The sequence below is a fragment of the Giraffa tippelskirchi genome, chromosome 13 (assembly GCF_054371585.1).
Source record: "Giraffa tippelskirchi isolate mGirTip1 chromosome 13, T2T-mGirTip1v1.2.pri, whole genome shotgun sequence".
Classification (NCBI taxonomy): Eukaryota; Metazoa; Chordata; class Mammalia; order Artiodactyla; family Giraffidae; genus Giraffa; species Giraffa tippelskirchi.
This window is the reverse complement of record NC_137287.1, coordinates 76,806,737-76,819,489: the sequence shown is the minus strand read 5'-3', so window position 1 is coordinate 76,819,489 and position 12,753 is coordinate 76,806,737. Positions and strand designations below refer to the sequence as shown.

The 12,753-nt window shown below is 35.5% G+C and overlaps 1 protein-coding gene across 17 annotated transcripts in view; it reads right to left on the bottom strand.

Annotated features, from left to right (window-relative positions):
• Nucleotides 1–12,753, bottom strand: part of KIF5B (kinesin family member 5B) — a 46,644-nt gene that overhangs the window by 19,031 nt on the left and 14,860 nt on the right. For 16 of the 17 annotated variants that reach the window (XR_014072399.1, XR_014072398.1, XR_014072397.1 and 13 more), the window contains 12 exons: nucleotides 12,374–12,447; nucleotides 11,268–11,372; nucleotides 10,736–10,784; nucleotides 10,157–10,212; nucleotides 9,984–10,071; nucleotides 9,720–9,844; nucleotides 8,325–8,429; nucleotides 7,936–8,081; nucleotides 7,174–7,322; nucleotides 6,558–6,751; nucleotides 5,635–5,703; nucleotides 1,486–1,692 (listed from right to left, as the gene is read on the bottom strand). Coding sequence is in view for 13 of the 17 variants with exons in the window: in XM_081553690.1 (XP_081409816.1) it covers nucleotides 1,486–1,692; nucleotides 5,635–5,703; nucleotides 6,558–6,751; nucleotides 7,174–7,322; nucleotides 7,936–8,081; nucleotides 8,325–8,429; nucleotides 9,720–9,844; nucleotides 9,984–10,071; nucleotides 10,157–10,212; nucleotides 10,736–10,784; nucleotides 11,268–11,372; nucleotides 12,374–12,447 (1,367 nt within the window). In the remaining 4 variants the exon portion in view is untranslated. Of the gene's footprint in view, nucleotides 1–1,485; nucleotides 1,693–5,634; nucleotides 5,704–6,557; nucleotides 6,752–7,173; nucleotides 7,323–7,935; nucleotides 8,082–8,312; nucleotides 8,430–9,719; nucleotides 9,845–9,983; nucleotides 10,072–10,156; nucleotides 10,213–10,735; nucleotides 10,785–11,267; nucleotides 11,373–12,373; nucleotides 12,448–12,753 lie in introns of all 17 variants that reach the window. The other variant, XR_014072396.1, reaches the window with a different exon arrangement.

Below are 12,753 nucleotides of genomic sequence, written 5' to 3'. Positions count from 1 at the left end.
ATTACCTTTGGAAACAGTCTGAGAAAAAAGATGTTAGTATGGAACTGATAGTCTTCTAGATGGTTGATAAGTTTTATCTGCTTTTTATATAGTATTTAGTTTCTGAAAAGAATTCACCTGGTAATTACAACTACTTTTGTACTATGATACATGCAATTATCCAGGAGACAGTGAAGTAGCATTACTATATGAGTTTAATTACTATAATTATAAATTTAAAATAATAGCTGGAAACAAAGTCACCACAATTTTGAAAATTCAACTGAATCTGGCTGCTTTAAAACTGTTCATTGCGTCACAGATCATATACTGCATTTTTAATGCAAGTTATTGACTTTTAATCAGTATCTTTTAGTAAAAATACCATTTTTTCGGCTGCTCATTTCTTCTGGTCATTTCCGTAAGTGTCTAAAAACCAGCAGATTGTGAGTTCACTCGGTTTGATCTACAATATACTACCAAGTCCAAATTACCAGACAGTATCTCTAACAACTGAACAGCAATACTCTTAAGTATATAAAAAGATGCAGATCACTTTAGGAGTTTCTAACCTGTTACCAATACAGTGCTCATATACGAACTGGGACACAAACAGAACAGTCATAAAGGCTGAAATCAGTGGCTAAGGACCAACTTACAGTTTACAGAGTTTTAGGAAACTCCTATCATTTGTCCAAACAGAAATTAGGTTTGCTAATGATGCAACTCAGTTAAGAGTTATAAAGGTATTTCGATTTCCAGGAGCAGAAAGGCTTTTAAAAATAAAATTTCATAGTGCTGACTGCTTTCCTTTAAACACTTGATGTGACAGGGAAACAACTAGCGAGCACTGATCCTGTGTCCAACTTTAAATATGATTTCTAAACAAGAAGCATTAACAACAAAACTTTTAAGAAAAAGAGAGTTCATCCATGGTGATGGTCAAAACATCACAGAAGCCGTCACAGTTGTATACTATTTCTGGCATCACTGACGGAGGGCAGTGATTCTTGCCTTACAGTGATGAAAACAAAAATCTTCATTCCCTGGGGAACCATGATGAAGCTATTACACTGTCCTAGAAGACACTGGTCCAGGTATTGGAAATTTAATAGTGAACAAAACGTAAGTTAAATGAAGTCATATATCCTGCTAGTTTGCTTTTTGTGCACATTTTTAAAATCGTAGTTTGAATAGTTGGCTAATAACTTTACTGGGCAACTAGTCGTCAACTTTTTTTTAACAGTAGAATAATATCTGGAGTAGCCAATATGTAGCCAATTAAAATACCACTTTAATTACATATTAATAGACCTTAAGAAATTAAAAAAATAACCCTCTTCCTCCACCTTAAAGTTTCATATATGGGAGGAAATAAAGTTGACACTTGAATTCTTGAAGAATCGATGTTATCAGTCTTGAGCTTTTACAGAAATAATTTACTCACGTAACTTTTCAATTAAGAATACTTGTACTAAAGTACTAAGAAAGAAAACTATATTCTACCGATTTCTGATTCAGCTCGTCACTAAGTAATTCATATTCCTTAGTTTTGTCTTCAACTTCCTGAGACTTCTGATCATAGTTGACAGCAAGTTCTTCCAAGGCTTGTAAAACTTCCTTTACTTCTTCCTTAGAGGCATCATTTTCTGCCTGAAGGCGATTCAGCTCAGTCTGCATATTATCCTGATCTCTTCTGGTAGATGCCAGAAGCTGCAGGAAGGAATAAAAATATCTATCTTATCCAAAGTACACTGAGTAACTGGTTTTTAAAACATACACAAGTTTAAAAAAAAAAAAAAATTATCACTTGCTAACAAAAAAGGGAATGAAATGTGGACATTACTATACATGGTAACATTTATTCATTCAACAGATTTACTGAATACCTACTGTGTGCACACTGTGTGTGCAACACTGTGGGAGATAGAAAAAATCTAGTGGAAGACAGACATACACAAACAAATGCAATACAAAATGAAATGTTAGAGCCATAATGGAGACAGGACATGACAAAGTGCTTGGTAGTATAAGGAAAGGGGATATTTCTGGATGGCTATTCACGGAGAAGGAGGATAGAATAGGAAAATTATTGTCAGGTGCACACTAACAGAAAGAAAAAGACACACAAGGCTCCTAACAGTGTGCATAGAAAAAGAAATCAGTAGATGCTTTAAAAGTTTAGGTTTTCTTTGGGCAACAGAGGGTGGCATCTGAGCTATGTCTGAGGAAAACATGGTATCAGCAAATAAAATCTAAACTGGAAGAAGCCAAGAGACTCTTAAGGAGGATACTGTGATCATGTAGGTCAGCTGCTTTGAAATAGGGGCATCTGGAATTTGTAAGAGCTTTCTAACGGGGCAGAGTGCTAATGCCACTTAGAAGTGGGAACCAGGGACGCCAACTGTCCTGTAAAGTGGACAGAACAATATAAATGAAGAATTATGCAAATGACACTAGTGACCCTTTGAGAAACAATGCTACTAGAGTTGAAACAAATAAGATGATTCAACCAGGATTAATCTGACTGATGGTAGACATCTCCTGGGCTTTCCTTGTAGCTCAGCTGGTAAAGAATTCGCCTGCAATGCAGGAGACTTGGTCTTGATCCCTGGGTTGGGAAGATCCCCTGGAGAAGGGAAAGGCTACCTACCCCAGTATTCTGGCCTCAGGAATTCCATGGACTGTACAGTCTATGGGGTTGTAAAGAGTTGGACATGACTGAGTGACTTTCACTTTCACTTTTCATACACTTCTTACTAAAGTTATACAGTCTTTGCTCCCAAACCCAGAACGAAGCTCAAACAAAGGACCACTTTTCAATTATCCCCCATTCTTAAATTGAAGAAAGTGGGAAAACCACTAGACCATTCAGGTATGACCTCAATTAAATCCCTTATGACTATACAGTGGAAGTAAGAAATAGATTTAAGGGACTAGATCTGATAGACAAGAGTGCCTGATGAACTATGAACGGAGGTTCGTGACACTGTACAGTAAACAGGAATCAAGACCACCCCCAAGAAAAAGATATGCAGAAAAGCAAAATGGCTGTCTGAGGAGGCCTTACAGATAGCTGGGAAAAGAAGAGAAGCGAAAAGCAAAGGGGAAAAGGAAAGCTATACCCATTTGAATCCAGAGTTCCAAACGGCAAGGAGAGATAAGAAAGCCTTCCTCAGCGATCAATGCAAAGAAACAGAGGAAAACAATAGAATGGGAAAGACTAGAGATCTCTTCAAGAAAATGAGAGATACCAAGGGAACATTTCATGCAAAGATGGACTCAATAAAGGACAGAAATGGTAGGGACCTAACAGAAGCAGAAGATATTAAGAAGAGGTGGCAAGAATACACAAAAGAACTGTACAAAAAAGACCTTCACGACCCAGATAATCACAATCACTCACACTCTAGAGCCAGAGATCCTGGAATATGAAGTCAAGTGGGCCTTAGGAAGCATCAGTACAAACAAAGCTAGTGGAGGTGATGGAATTCCAGTTGAGCTATTTCAAATCCTAAAAGATGATGCTGTGAATGTGCTGCACTAAATGTCAGCAAATTTGGAAAACTCAGCAGTGGCCACAGGACTGGAAGAGGTCAGTTTTCATTCCAATCCCAAAGAAAGGCAATGCCAAAGAATGCTCAAACTACTGCACAATTGCACTCATCTCACACACTAGTAAAGTAATGCTCAAAATTCTCCAAGCCAGGCTTCAGCAATACGTGAACCATGAACTTCCAGATGTTCAAGCTGGATTTAGAAAAGGCAGAGGAACCAGAGACCAAATTGCCAACATTCAACAGATCATCAAAAAAGCAAGAGAGTTCCAGAAAAACATCTATTCTTGCTTTACTGACTATGCCAAAGCTTTTGACTGTGAAACACAATAAACTGTGGAAAATTCTGAAGGAGATGGAAATACCAGACCACCTGAGCTGCCTCTTGAGAAACCTGTACGAAGGTCAGGAAGCAACAGTTAGAACTGGACATGGAATAACAGACTGGTTCCAAATAGGAAAAGGAATACGTCAAGGCTGCATACTGTCACCCTGCTTATTTAACTTATATGCAGAGTACATCATGAGAAACGCTGGGCTGAAGGAAGCACAAGCTGCAATCAAGATTGCCGGGAGAAATATCAATAATCTCCCATCTGCAGATGACACCACCCTTATGGCAGAAAGTGAACAAGAACTAAAGAGCCTCTTGATGAAAGTGAGAGAGGAGAGTGAAAAAGTTGGCTTAAAACTCAACATTCAGAAAACTAAGATCATGGCATCTGGTCCCATCACTTCATGGGAAATAGATGGGGAAACAGTGGAAACAGTGGCTGACTATTCTTTTGGGCTCCAAGATCACTGCAGTTGGTGACTGCAGCCATGAAATTAAAAGACATTTTACTCCTTGGAAGGAAAGCTGTGACCAACCTAGACAGCATATTAAAAAGCAGAGACATTACTTTGTCAACAAAAGTCCGTCTAGTCAAGGCTATGGTTTTTCCAGTAGTCATGTATGGATGTGAAAGTTGGACTATAAAAAAAGCTGAGTGTCAAAGAATTGATGCTTTTGAACTGTGGTGTTAGAGAAGACTCTTGAGCGTCCCTTGGACTACAAGGAGATCCAACCAGTCCATCCTAAAGGAGATCAGTCCTGGGTGTTCACTGGAAGGACTGATGTTGAAGCTGAAACTCCAATACTCTGGCCACCTGATGCGAAGAGCTGACTCATTGGAAAGACCCTAATGCTGGGAAAGATTGAAGGCAGGAGGAGAAGGGGACGACAGAGGATGAGATGGTTGGATGGCATCACTGACTCAATGGACATGGGTTTGGGTAGACTCTGGGAGTCGGTGATGGACAGGCAGGCCTGGCGTGCTGTGGTTCACAGGGTCACAAAGAGTCGGACATGACCGAGTGACTAAACTGAACTGACTGCTAAGTAAGGTAAAATGAGGGTCCAAAGTGACAAACTAGAGAGAAGGAGCTTGAAAGAAACAAGATGAAAGTGAATATCACACAAATGAAAAGCAGGTTAGAGGAGGGTAGAAATGGTGGAGTAAAAAATGATCTTATTCACTGACCTTCTCATTTTCATGATAAAAGTCATACCCTATAGTATGAATTACTAAAAACAAAGCCAATGTGATTCAGAAATCAGTCTTTTAATAATCCCTTTAGACATATATCGGTGTTAAACTGTTTTTTATACTCCTTCCCTCATCATTTCCATGCGGAAATACTTTTCATAAAGGGAGGGGGAACCTAAGGTTACTCCAGTCCAAGGATCAATAAGAAATGTTTGGGGGAGAAGACAAAGTAGCACTGTACAAGGAAACAAAAGAGAGAGTTGAAAAGCCCAGGAGATGTATATTAAAGAATAAATGCAAAAAAAGAAAATCATCCTCTCCCCTTCAGTCAGACTTAACTCAAACTTAAAAAAAACAAAAAAACCCAACCCCAAAAAGCCTGAAGAAGAAGTCAATTTTTGCTTCTGTCTGTATGATGTACTGCTCTCACAGGATATCCACGGTGAAGCATGGACAATTCAAAAAATTTTTAAACGTACTGGATTATGTTCTGAGCTCTGTAGATGCCTGCATCTTTCAAGTGACAATGACAAACTATACAGCTTTTCTGGAAGCAGTATTCAATTTACCTCTTCCTGATCCAGCATTTGTGTCTTCAGTTTTTCTACCAATTGGCTCTGTTGATTAATTTCTTCATCCTAGAATTTTCAGTTACAAGTTAACAGAATAGCTCACAACCTGGTTCTGTTTCCTAACACAAACTGTAAGATTACCACCCACTCCCCAGTATTTCAAAGTTGTTTTCTCCAAATTTGACATAGCTTATTCTAATCTCTTATCTTAGAAAGATGTTGAAACAAATGGAGCTTCTTTCAATTATCAATAACTGTAACACCCTTATCATGCAATAGGAAAAAAGGCTTATGTTTATGAAAGTTATTCACAATATACTTTAAATGCTAAAAATAATAAACATGTTTAAAGCTATTACTGAAAATAATGCCATGTAGCCAGGTCAAACCTACCTACCATCCCTGTTTAAAATACATTAAAAACATCACCTACTAAGAAAAAAACAAAGACAACAACAGAACAATTTTTTCTAGTCTCTTTACTGTTGTTTTTCCCATCCTTTTTATTTGGTTCATAATTGTGCTATTTTTCATACTACTGATATCATCAAAGTAGAAGATAGTATTTCCACTTGATTCTGTTCCCTCAGTCTAATCTCTTGAATCATTTTTATCATTAGCGCTACAGAGAGCTGATTCTAAAAGGTCATTTCATTAAGACTCTCCAAGGATCCACATCAAATTTCCTTTTGAAAGTTCTTCTAGCTTAAAGAGAAGGGGAAGAAAGGTATGCCTCATACATAGTTTCTACATAGAAAGAGAAATGGTCATTTTACATTTTTTAATACAATGATCTTCAAAAAGTTAACAGAAACCTAGGAATATGTACACAAGTCATGAGGACCCATTAATACTGAAGTTAGAAAATACAAATATGTCAATAATGTTCTAAAACAAAATAGAACACAAATAATACTTACCTTGTCATCAAGTTGTTTGTACAGTTTAGCAATTTCTTCTTCACATTTTCTTCTTTCAGCATCAGTAAAGTTTCCAGTAACTCCAATTGTGGCTGCTGGTTTATCATTGGTAATAGTAATATCCTTATCCACTGCAAAAGCTTCCAAGTTGGCTTTCTCTTTGTCAAACTGTTCATCAATAGGCACTGTCTCTCCTAAAATAAGACAACAGAATGGTTAACAAAAACCACCTGTCTAAAATTAATTTTAATTTTATTCAATTTCAGCAGCTCTTATCAACTTTATCTGCTCAGTCCCTGAGATCTGAAAAGTTGGATCATCTTTGACTCTCCCCTTTATCTTCTAAAGCCAGTCATCAAATCTTATATTTTTAATTGATTCCATCCTAAGCTGAGTATCTTGCCGTCTTGCGACTTTAATAGCCAGCTAGCTGGCCTTTATGCCTCTATTTATTATTCCAGGTAAAATCAGAATTTAAAGTAAAAGATTTTACTCATTTTTATTTGATGATCCCTAATATGTTGTTATTTTCGGTTATATCAGAGTCTCAAATTTATAAAATAGCTCTGAATCTCTATTCCACAAACCCTAAACAACAAAATTTGTAAGTTATTACCATTACGCCATCGGTTGAGTTCATTTTCAAGCCACTGAATGGTGTTCCGGAGGGTCTTATTTTTTTCTTTTTCTCTTTCATACTTCTTTTTCCACTGTTCTGCAGTTAACTCTACATTGACACAAACTGTGTTCTTAATTGTTTTGGCCCTAAGACAAGTAGTTGGGGGGAGAGGGGAAGAATGTGAGTTAATTATTTTCAATTGATATCTATATCTCTGTAATACAAGCATATGTGGCTAGGTAATTTAACTATTCTTGTCTAGTTATCTCTGACTAAATTCTAGGAGCTGTACTTAGTATAGTGTTTATTCACAACCCACTAAATTTGGGTCAGTTACAACACCTCTGAATAGATTAAAAAAAAAAAAAGGTCCATTATTTTTCCAATTAATTTGTAAGGCAGAATTAAGAAAAGCAATTATCAATGACAGTCAAAGTCATCATTACTGATTTTCCTCAGCTAACCACCTCATATACAGTTATCCCATAATTTGAACAGGTCACATATGTCAACAGGCTTAACATATGATTATATCCTGCAGGTTTTCGCTTTATTATGTGATTCAAATGTTTGTTTTCTTTAATGCTGAACTGAAGCTTCTCACATAAATCTGACTCAAGTTAACACTTGACTTTAATGTTTTCTAGCACACTAATAATACACACTGATTTGAATATATCTATTCTGAAACTTTCCTAGATTTAATAAATGAAATGCCTATCTATATTTAGACTTTGTATTTTCTTAACAAAAACAAACCTCTGACCAAACAGGAGTGTAGATTTTGTTTCAGATTCATTGTATGATGATGGAGAGCAGCAAATTACAATAGTGGTTCTACAGTTCCCACCTAAGGAATCTTGAAGGATTCTCGTCATTTTACTATCGCGATACGGAACATATGTCTACATACAAAAACAAACAAAAAACCAAAGAAGACAAATGGGTTTCTCAGTAATAAAATACGTTGTAGTATTAAAATGGGAATCAGGATATACACACTAATACTATAAAATAAATTCCTAAAAGACAACTTATTCACACCTATTCATTCAGTGAATCCGTCTCACTCACATCCACACATATGTATGTTATCTATGTTTAACTTCCCATTAGGTAACAGGGAAATAGAAAACATGTGTACTCACACTACCCTCAGCCAGAGCAGAAATGACATTTCCAAGAGCAGAAAGGGACTTGTTGATGTTCTTAGCTTCATCCAGCACAGCACCTTCAGCACCAGTTTTACTAACCTATACATAAGATTGCAAAAGAATGAAACAAAATTATGTTTCAGTGATCCTAATTTTCTAAAACGTTCAGAGGTCATCAACAACTAGTGAAAAACAAAAGGGAAAGCTTCAAGACTTTGTTTGTCAAGTATTTACTCTAGCAGTAGTAGTGACAGTCACTCAGTCATGTCCAACTCTTTGCGACCCCATGGGCTATACAGTCCGTGGAATTCTCCAGGCCAGAATACTGGAGTGGGTAGCCTTTTCCTTCTCCAGGGGATCTTCCCCACCCAGGGATCGAACCCACATCTCCCGCACTGCAGGCAGACTCTTCACCAGCTGAGCCACAAGGGAAGCCCCAGTATTTAAGCTATCAGTATTTATCAAGTATGACTTTTCTGAGACCTTGGTCTTTTTTGCATGACAACAACGGGATTAAGGAGATACCAAATTTTATTTTTAGGTGTGCTCATGAAATTAACCAATTTACATGTAGATTTGTATTGACAGCTTACTAATTTGTTAACCCCCTTTGATGCACTGGAAAAACAAAACAAAAAAATTTACTAAAGCACAATGTTGATGTTGTGACGGTTAGAGAGAGACTGAATTTACATATATCAATTTTATACAAGCAAACTTGCTTCTATTAAAAAAATGTAAAATACATAAAGATAACAGAATAATATGTCAGCAATGATGCCTGAAGAAGCAGCTTCTCAGTATTTGCAAAATTAGATAGACTTTGAAGGATGTGTGTAAGATTTTTGTGTAGAAGGGAGCAGGTATGTTATTTCAATCAGAAGAAAAAACAAATCAGCAGAACAAACAACAAAAAAAGGTCACATAGGTCAGTATTAAGACATTTGAACTTACTTGATTTTGACATAAATCAGAATCAGACTGTATAGGACTATAATAATTAAATAATCCTCCAAAAGGAGTACAGCGAAATCCAAAAGGACTAACTAATGAACAGTTTTTAGAGGGAGGTCATTGCCAGCGTGAATAAAATAGACACCAAAAATTAGGAAAAGAATATCTAGTAAAATTCTCAATGACATACATTCAACACATTATCAATAAAAGCATACACCTACGTCAAGGATAACATTTATTGGCAGAACTGGATTATGGCCTAAATGACAGTAATTTGCAATGATGAAACACTGGCATAAATGCTTATAACTCAAAAATACTACCAAACCCAGTTTGATACACATTTTCAAGATTTAACAATGAAAAATACATAAGCCCAAATCTGAGCTGAAATTCATTAAAAATGCTTCCATCAGAATATAAAGATTTTACCTTTTCACTACCAGCTAAATCCACCAGATAAAGTTTTCCACTCAGCTTTTGTTCCGTTTGTGTGTTCTCTTGTTTTACATTAATAAGAAATATACTGTGACTCCTAGAGCTATGTTCATTCATATCTACAAAGAAATCACACAACCAAATTATCAACAAACGAGGCTTTCCCTTACTAATAATTTCTAAAGCATTATTTCACCTAAGAAAAATCAACTTTAAAGAGTCTATACCTTAACTAATATTACTAAATATGCCACTTACTTGTAACTGCTACATGTCTGTTAGATTTTCCTTCATCTATGGTGTCCATAACTTCATCTGGACTACATACAAAACGCTCTGTACATCCCTGTAAAATAAATTTTTAAAGAATGTCACCATCCTTTAAAAAATGTTATTATAGGGCTTTTCTAAACATTCTGAATTATATCTACCTTTACATAGGGAACTCGATTTTTATCTTCATGAACTGAAAGATTGGTCTTTGAAACTGAAAAAGGAAAATAAATAACATTAACATTTTCCTAACTGCTAACACTGGCTATGAAACAGTTAATTCAATTGTTTCTTGTTTCTCTCCCCATGCAGCCTAGTAACAACGAACTTAAAAAAAAACATGAAAATATCACTGCAAAAGCAAGAGCCTATAGAAGTAGACATATAGAGACATAGAATTTTAGGTCCAGGCCAACCTCTGCCACTCATATTTTGAAAATAAGAACACTAAGTCAGACTGGTTCTGTGGTTTGCCAAGGACAATGTGTCTGACAGCTGAGAGAAGACAAGAGCGTGGGACTCAGGCTCTGGAACTCCAGTCCAATTGTCTAATTACTACCTATGAAGCGTCCACAAATATATGCTTTAAATAAGTCAAAAGGGATTCGATTAAAACTTTGAATGAAACATTTTTCAATGTTTCCTGTAATTCAAGTCAGTTTCATACAGGTTATTAAGAAATGGTCTCACATTTACAACTAAAAACAGTAACATCAAAGAGCAAGAATTTAACTTACCATCTAACAGGTCCCTTATCTTATCCAAATAAATTTCAAAATATGAAACCTAAAGGGCAGAGGAAATTAAGGGGGGGGAAATCAACCACTTAAAATCACACAGTAATTTATTTACTTATTCATCAAATATTTATTCCAGCTTGAGTGCCAGGTACCAGTGCCAGTGCTAGGGACAACTCAGCTACAGCTCATATTCTAATAGGAAGCTTTAAAATCACTCAACTCTTTATGTAACTAAGCTGCATTTTCCACTAAGTATCTTCATCTAAAATTAGACTCATTAGGTCTAATTAGTTAGAACTTTTGAGCTTTGTAGCAAGACGAACTTCTTTATCTTAAAGAGGAGGCAGCTAAGGCAAGAAAGACTTGGCTTACTCCTTGATTATGTCAGAGGAACGGTCTGAATTTACTAATTCTAATAATCTTTCAACTACACCTGCCCATAATTTTTAAAATATTTTTTAAAGAAAAAATATTGAACAAAATTATTCTAGATATAAAATAAAATACTACCTTTCCCCAATGATTTTACCTTAATATGAAATTCCAAATTTTCATCCATGGAGTAAATATAATTAAAAATATCTTGCACTATTCTTGGAATAATTCCCATGCCTTCTGGATCATGAAGTTTACCCTAAAGAGAAAACAAAACTAGAGTTCCTAAATAAACTGTAACATACAAATTAAAAATCAAATCTTTCAATTTACAATTCACAGTCAAGAGAGGATAGAAATTCTAACTGTTGCTATTTTTTTGATGAAAAAATGTGGCTGTACAAATATCTAAAAAAACCAATTCAACTGTTACATATTTTGATAAGTTACATATAAATAATGTAAGCTAATTATAGTTACCAATTAATCTTAGCCTTTTCTTTAATCATTAGATTCAGATGATGCAATTTGTGACTGAACACATTCCAGGAAAATGTGTGAGTTGCTCACCATTTAAATCTGCATCATTCTATCTACTTCAAGTCAAATTCACCCAAGTGCTAAGAATGTCTTTGCTACTTGACTTTAACATGATGAAAATAAATAACATGAGTGACTCCCAAATAAGCAATCATTTACTTTACATATGTAGAATGCTCAGATAATGATAAAAGCAGACACTCGGTAGCAGAGGCAGAAGGTTATAGGCTGTTTTCTAGAAGCAAAGCTTGAGCAGGTTTACATTCATTATTAATAGCAGCTCTGATAATTTTGGAGCCCTTCTTATCAGAGAAGATGGACAAGTATCTGGCTAGGGGTTGGGAAATGAGACAGATGCACAGACATGACCAAGGAGAGAAGGAAAAAATTTAAGTGCTCCAAATAGAACTGAAAACACATAAACATTAAAAATTTCAAAATTCCCCATTATAAGGTGACAGAGAATTCTTATTTAATTCTAAAACATTCACAATTTTGCGGTTATGCGGATAAAACAAAGCTCAATATGATTTCATATTAAAATTTCTATTCAAACTCGAACTGATTAGATTCTAACCATGTTATTCGTATATAATTTGTATGAGACAAAGCAGTAAAGAGTCAATAAAGCTGTTTAGGCATGATAAAATGTTACAAATAATGAATGAATACACTGTATGTGCTGCAAACTACATCCAAATACTGATTAAAAAACATTACCTCCATTGTGTGTGTCTTCCCAGAGGATGTTTGTCCATAAGCAAATATGGTTCCATTGTAGCCTTCAAGTACATCTATGAGAAAATAAAAGATTTAATACACTAGGGGGCTTTTTTCCTTAAGCAAGACCATTAAAGGAAATTAGTAAGAATATATAATAGTAATTTTCTTAGTGAGGATTCACCTAAGGAATTCCTTTATCTTTAGCCCAAATTACTGTCTATTGTCAGTAAGAAACAAATTTTAAATTCCATTGCTTATAATCATCTCTCCTGTCAATGTACATCTTAGATATCAATGCAACAGTATTCTACAGCTTTACATGACCTAAAAGGAAAAAGAAATGCTCTGCCAGTTTATGTAGAGATAAGAATTAGCTT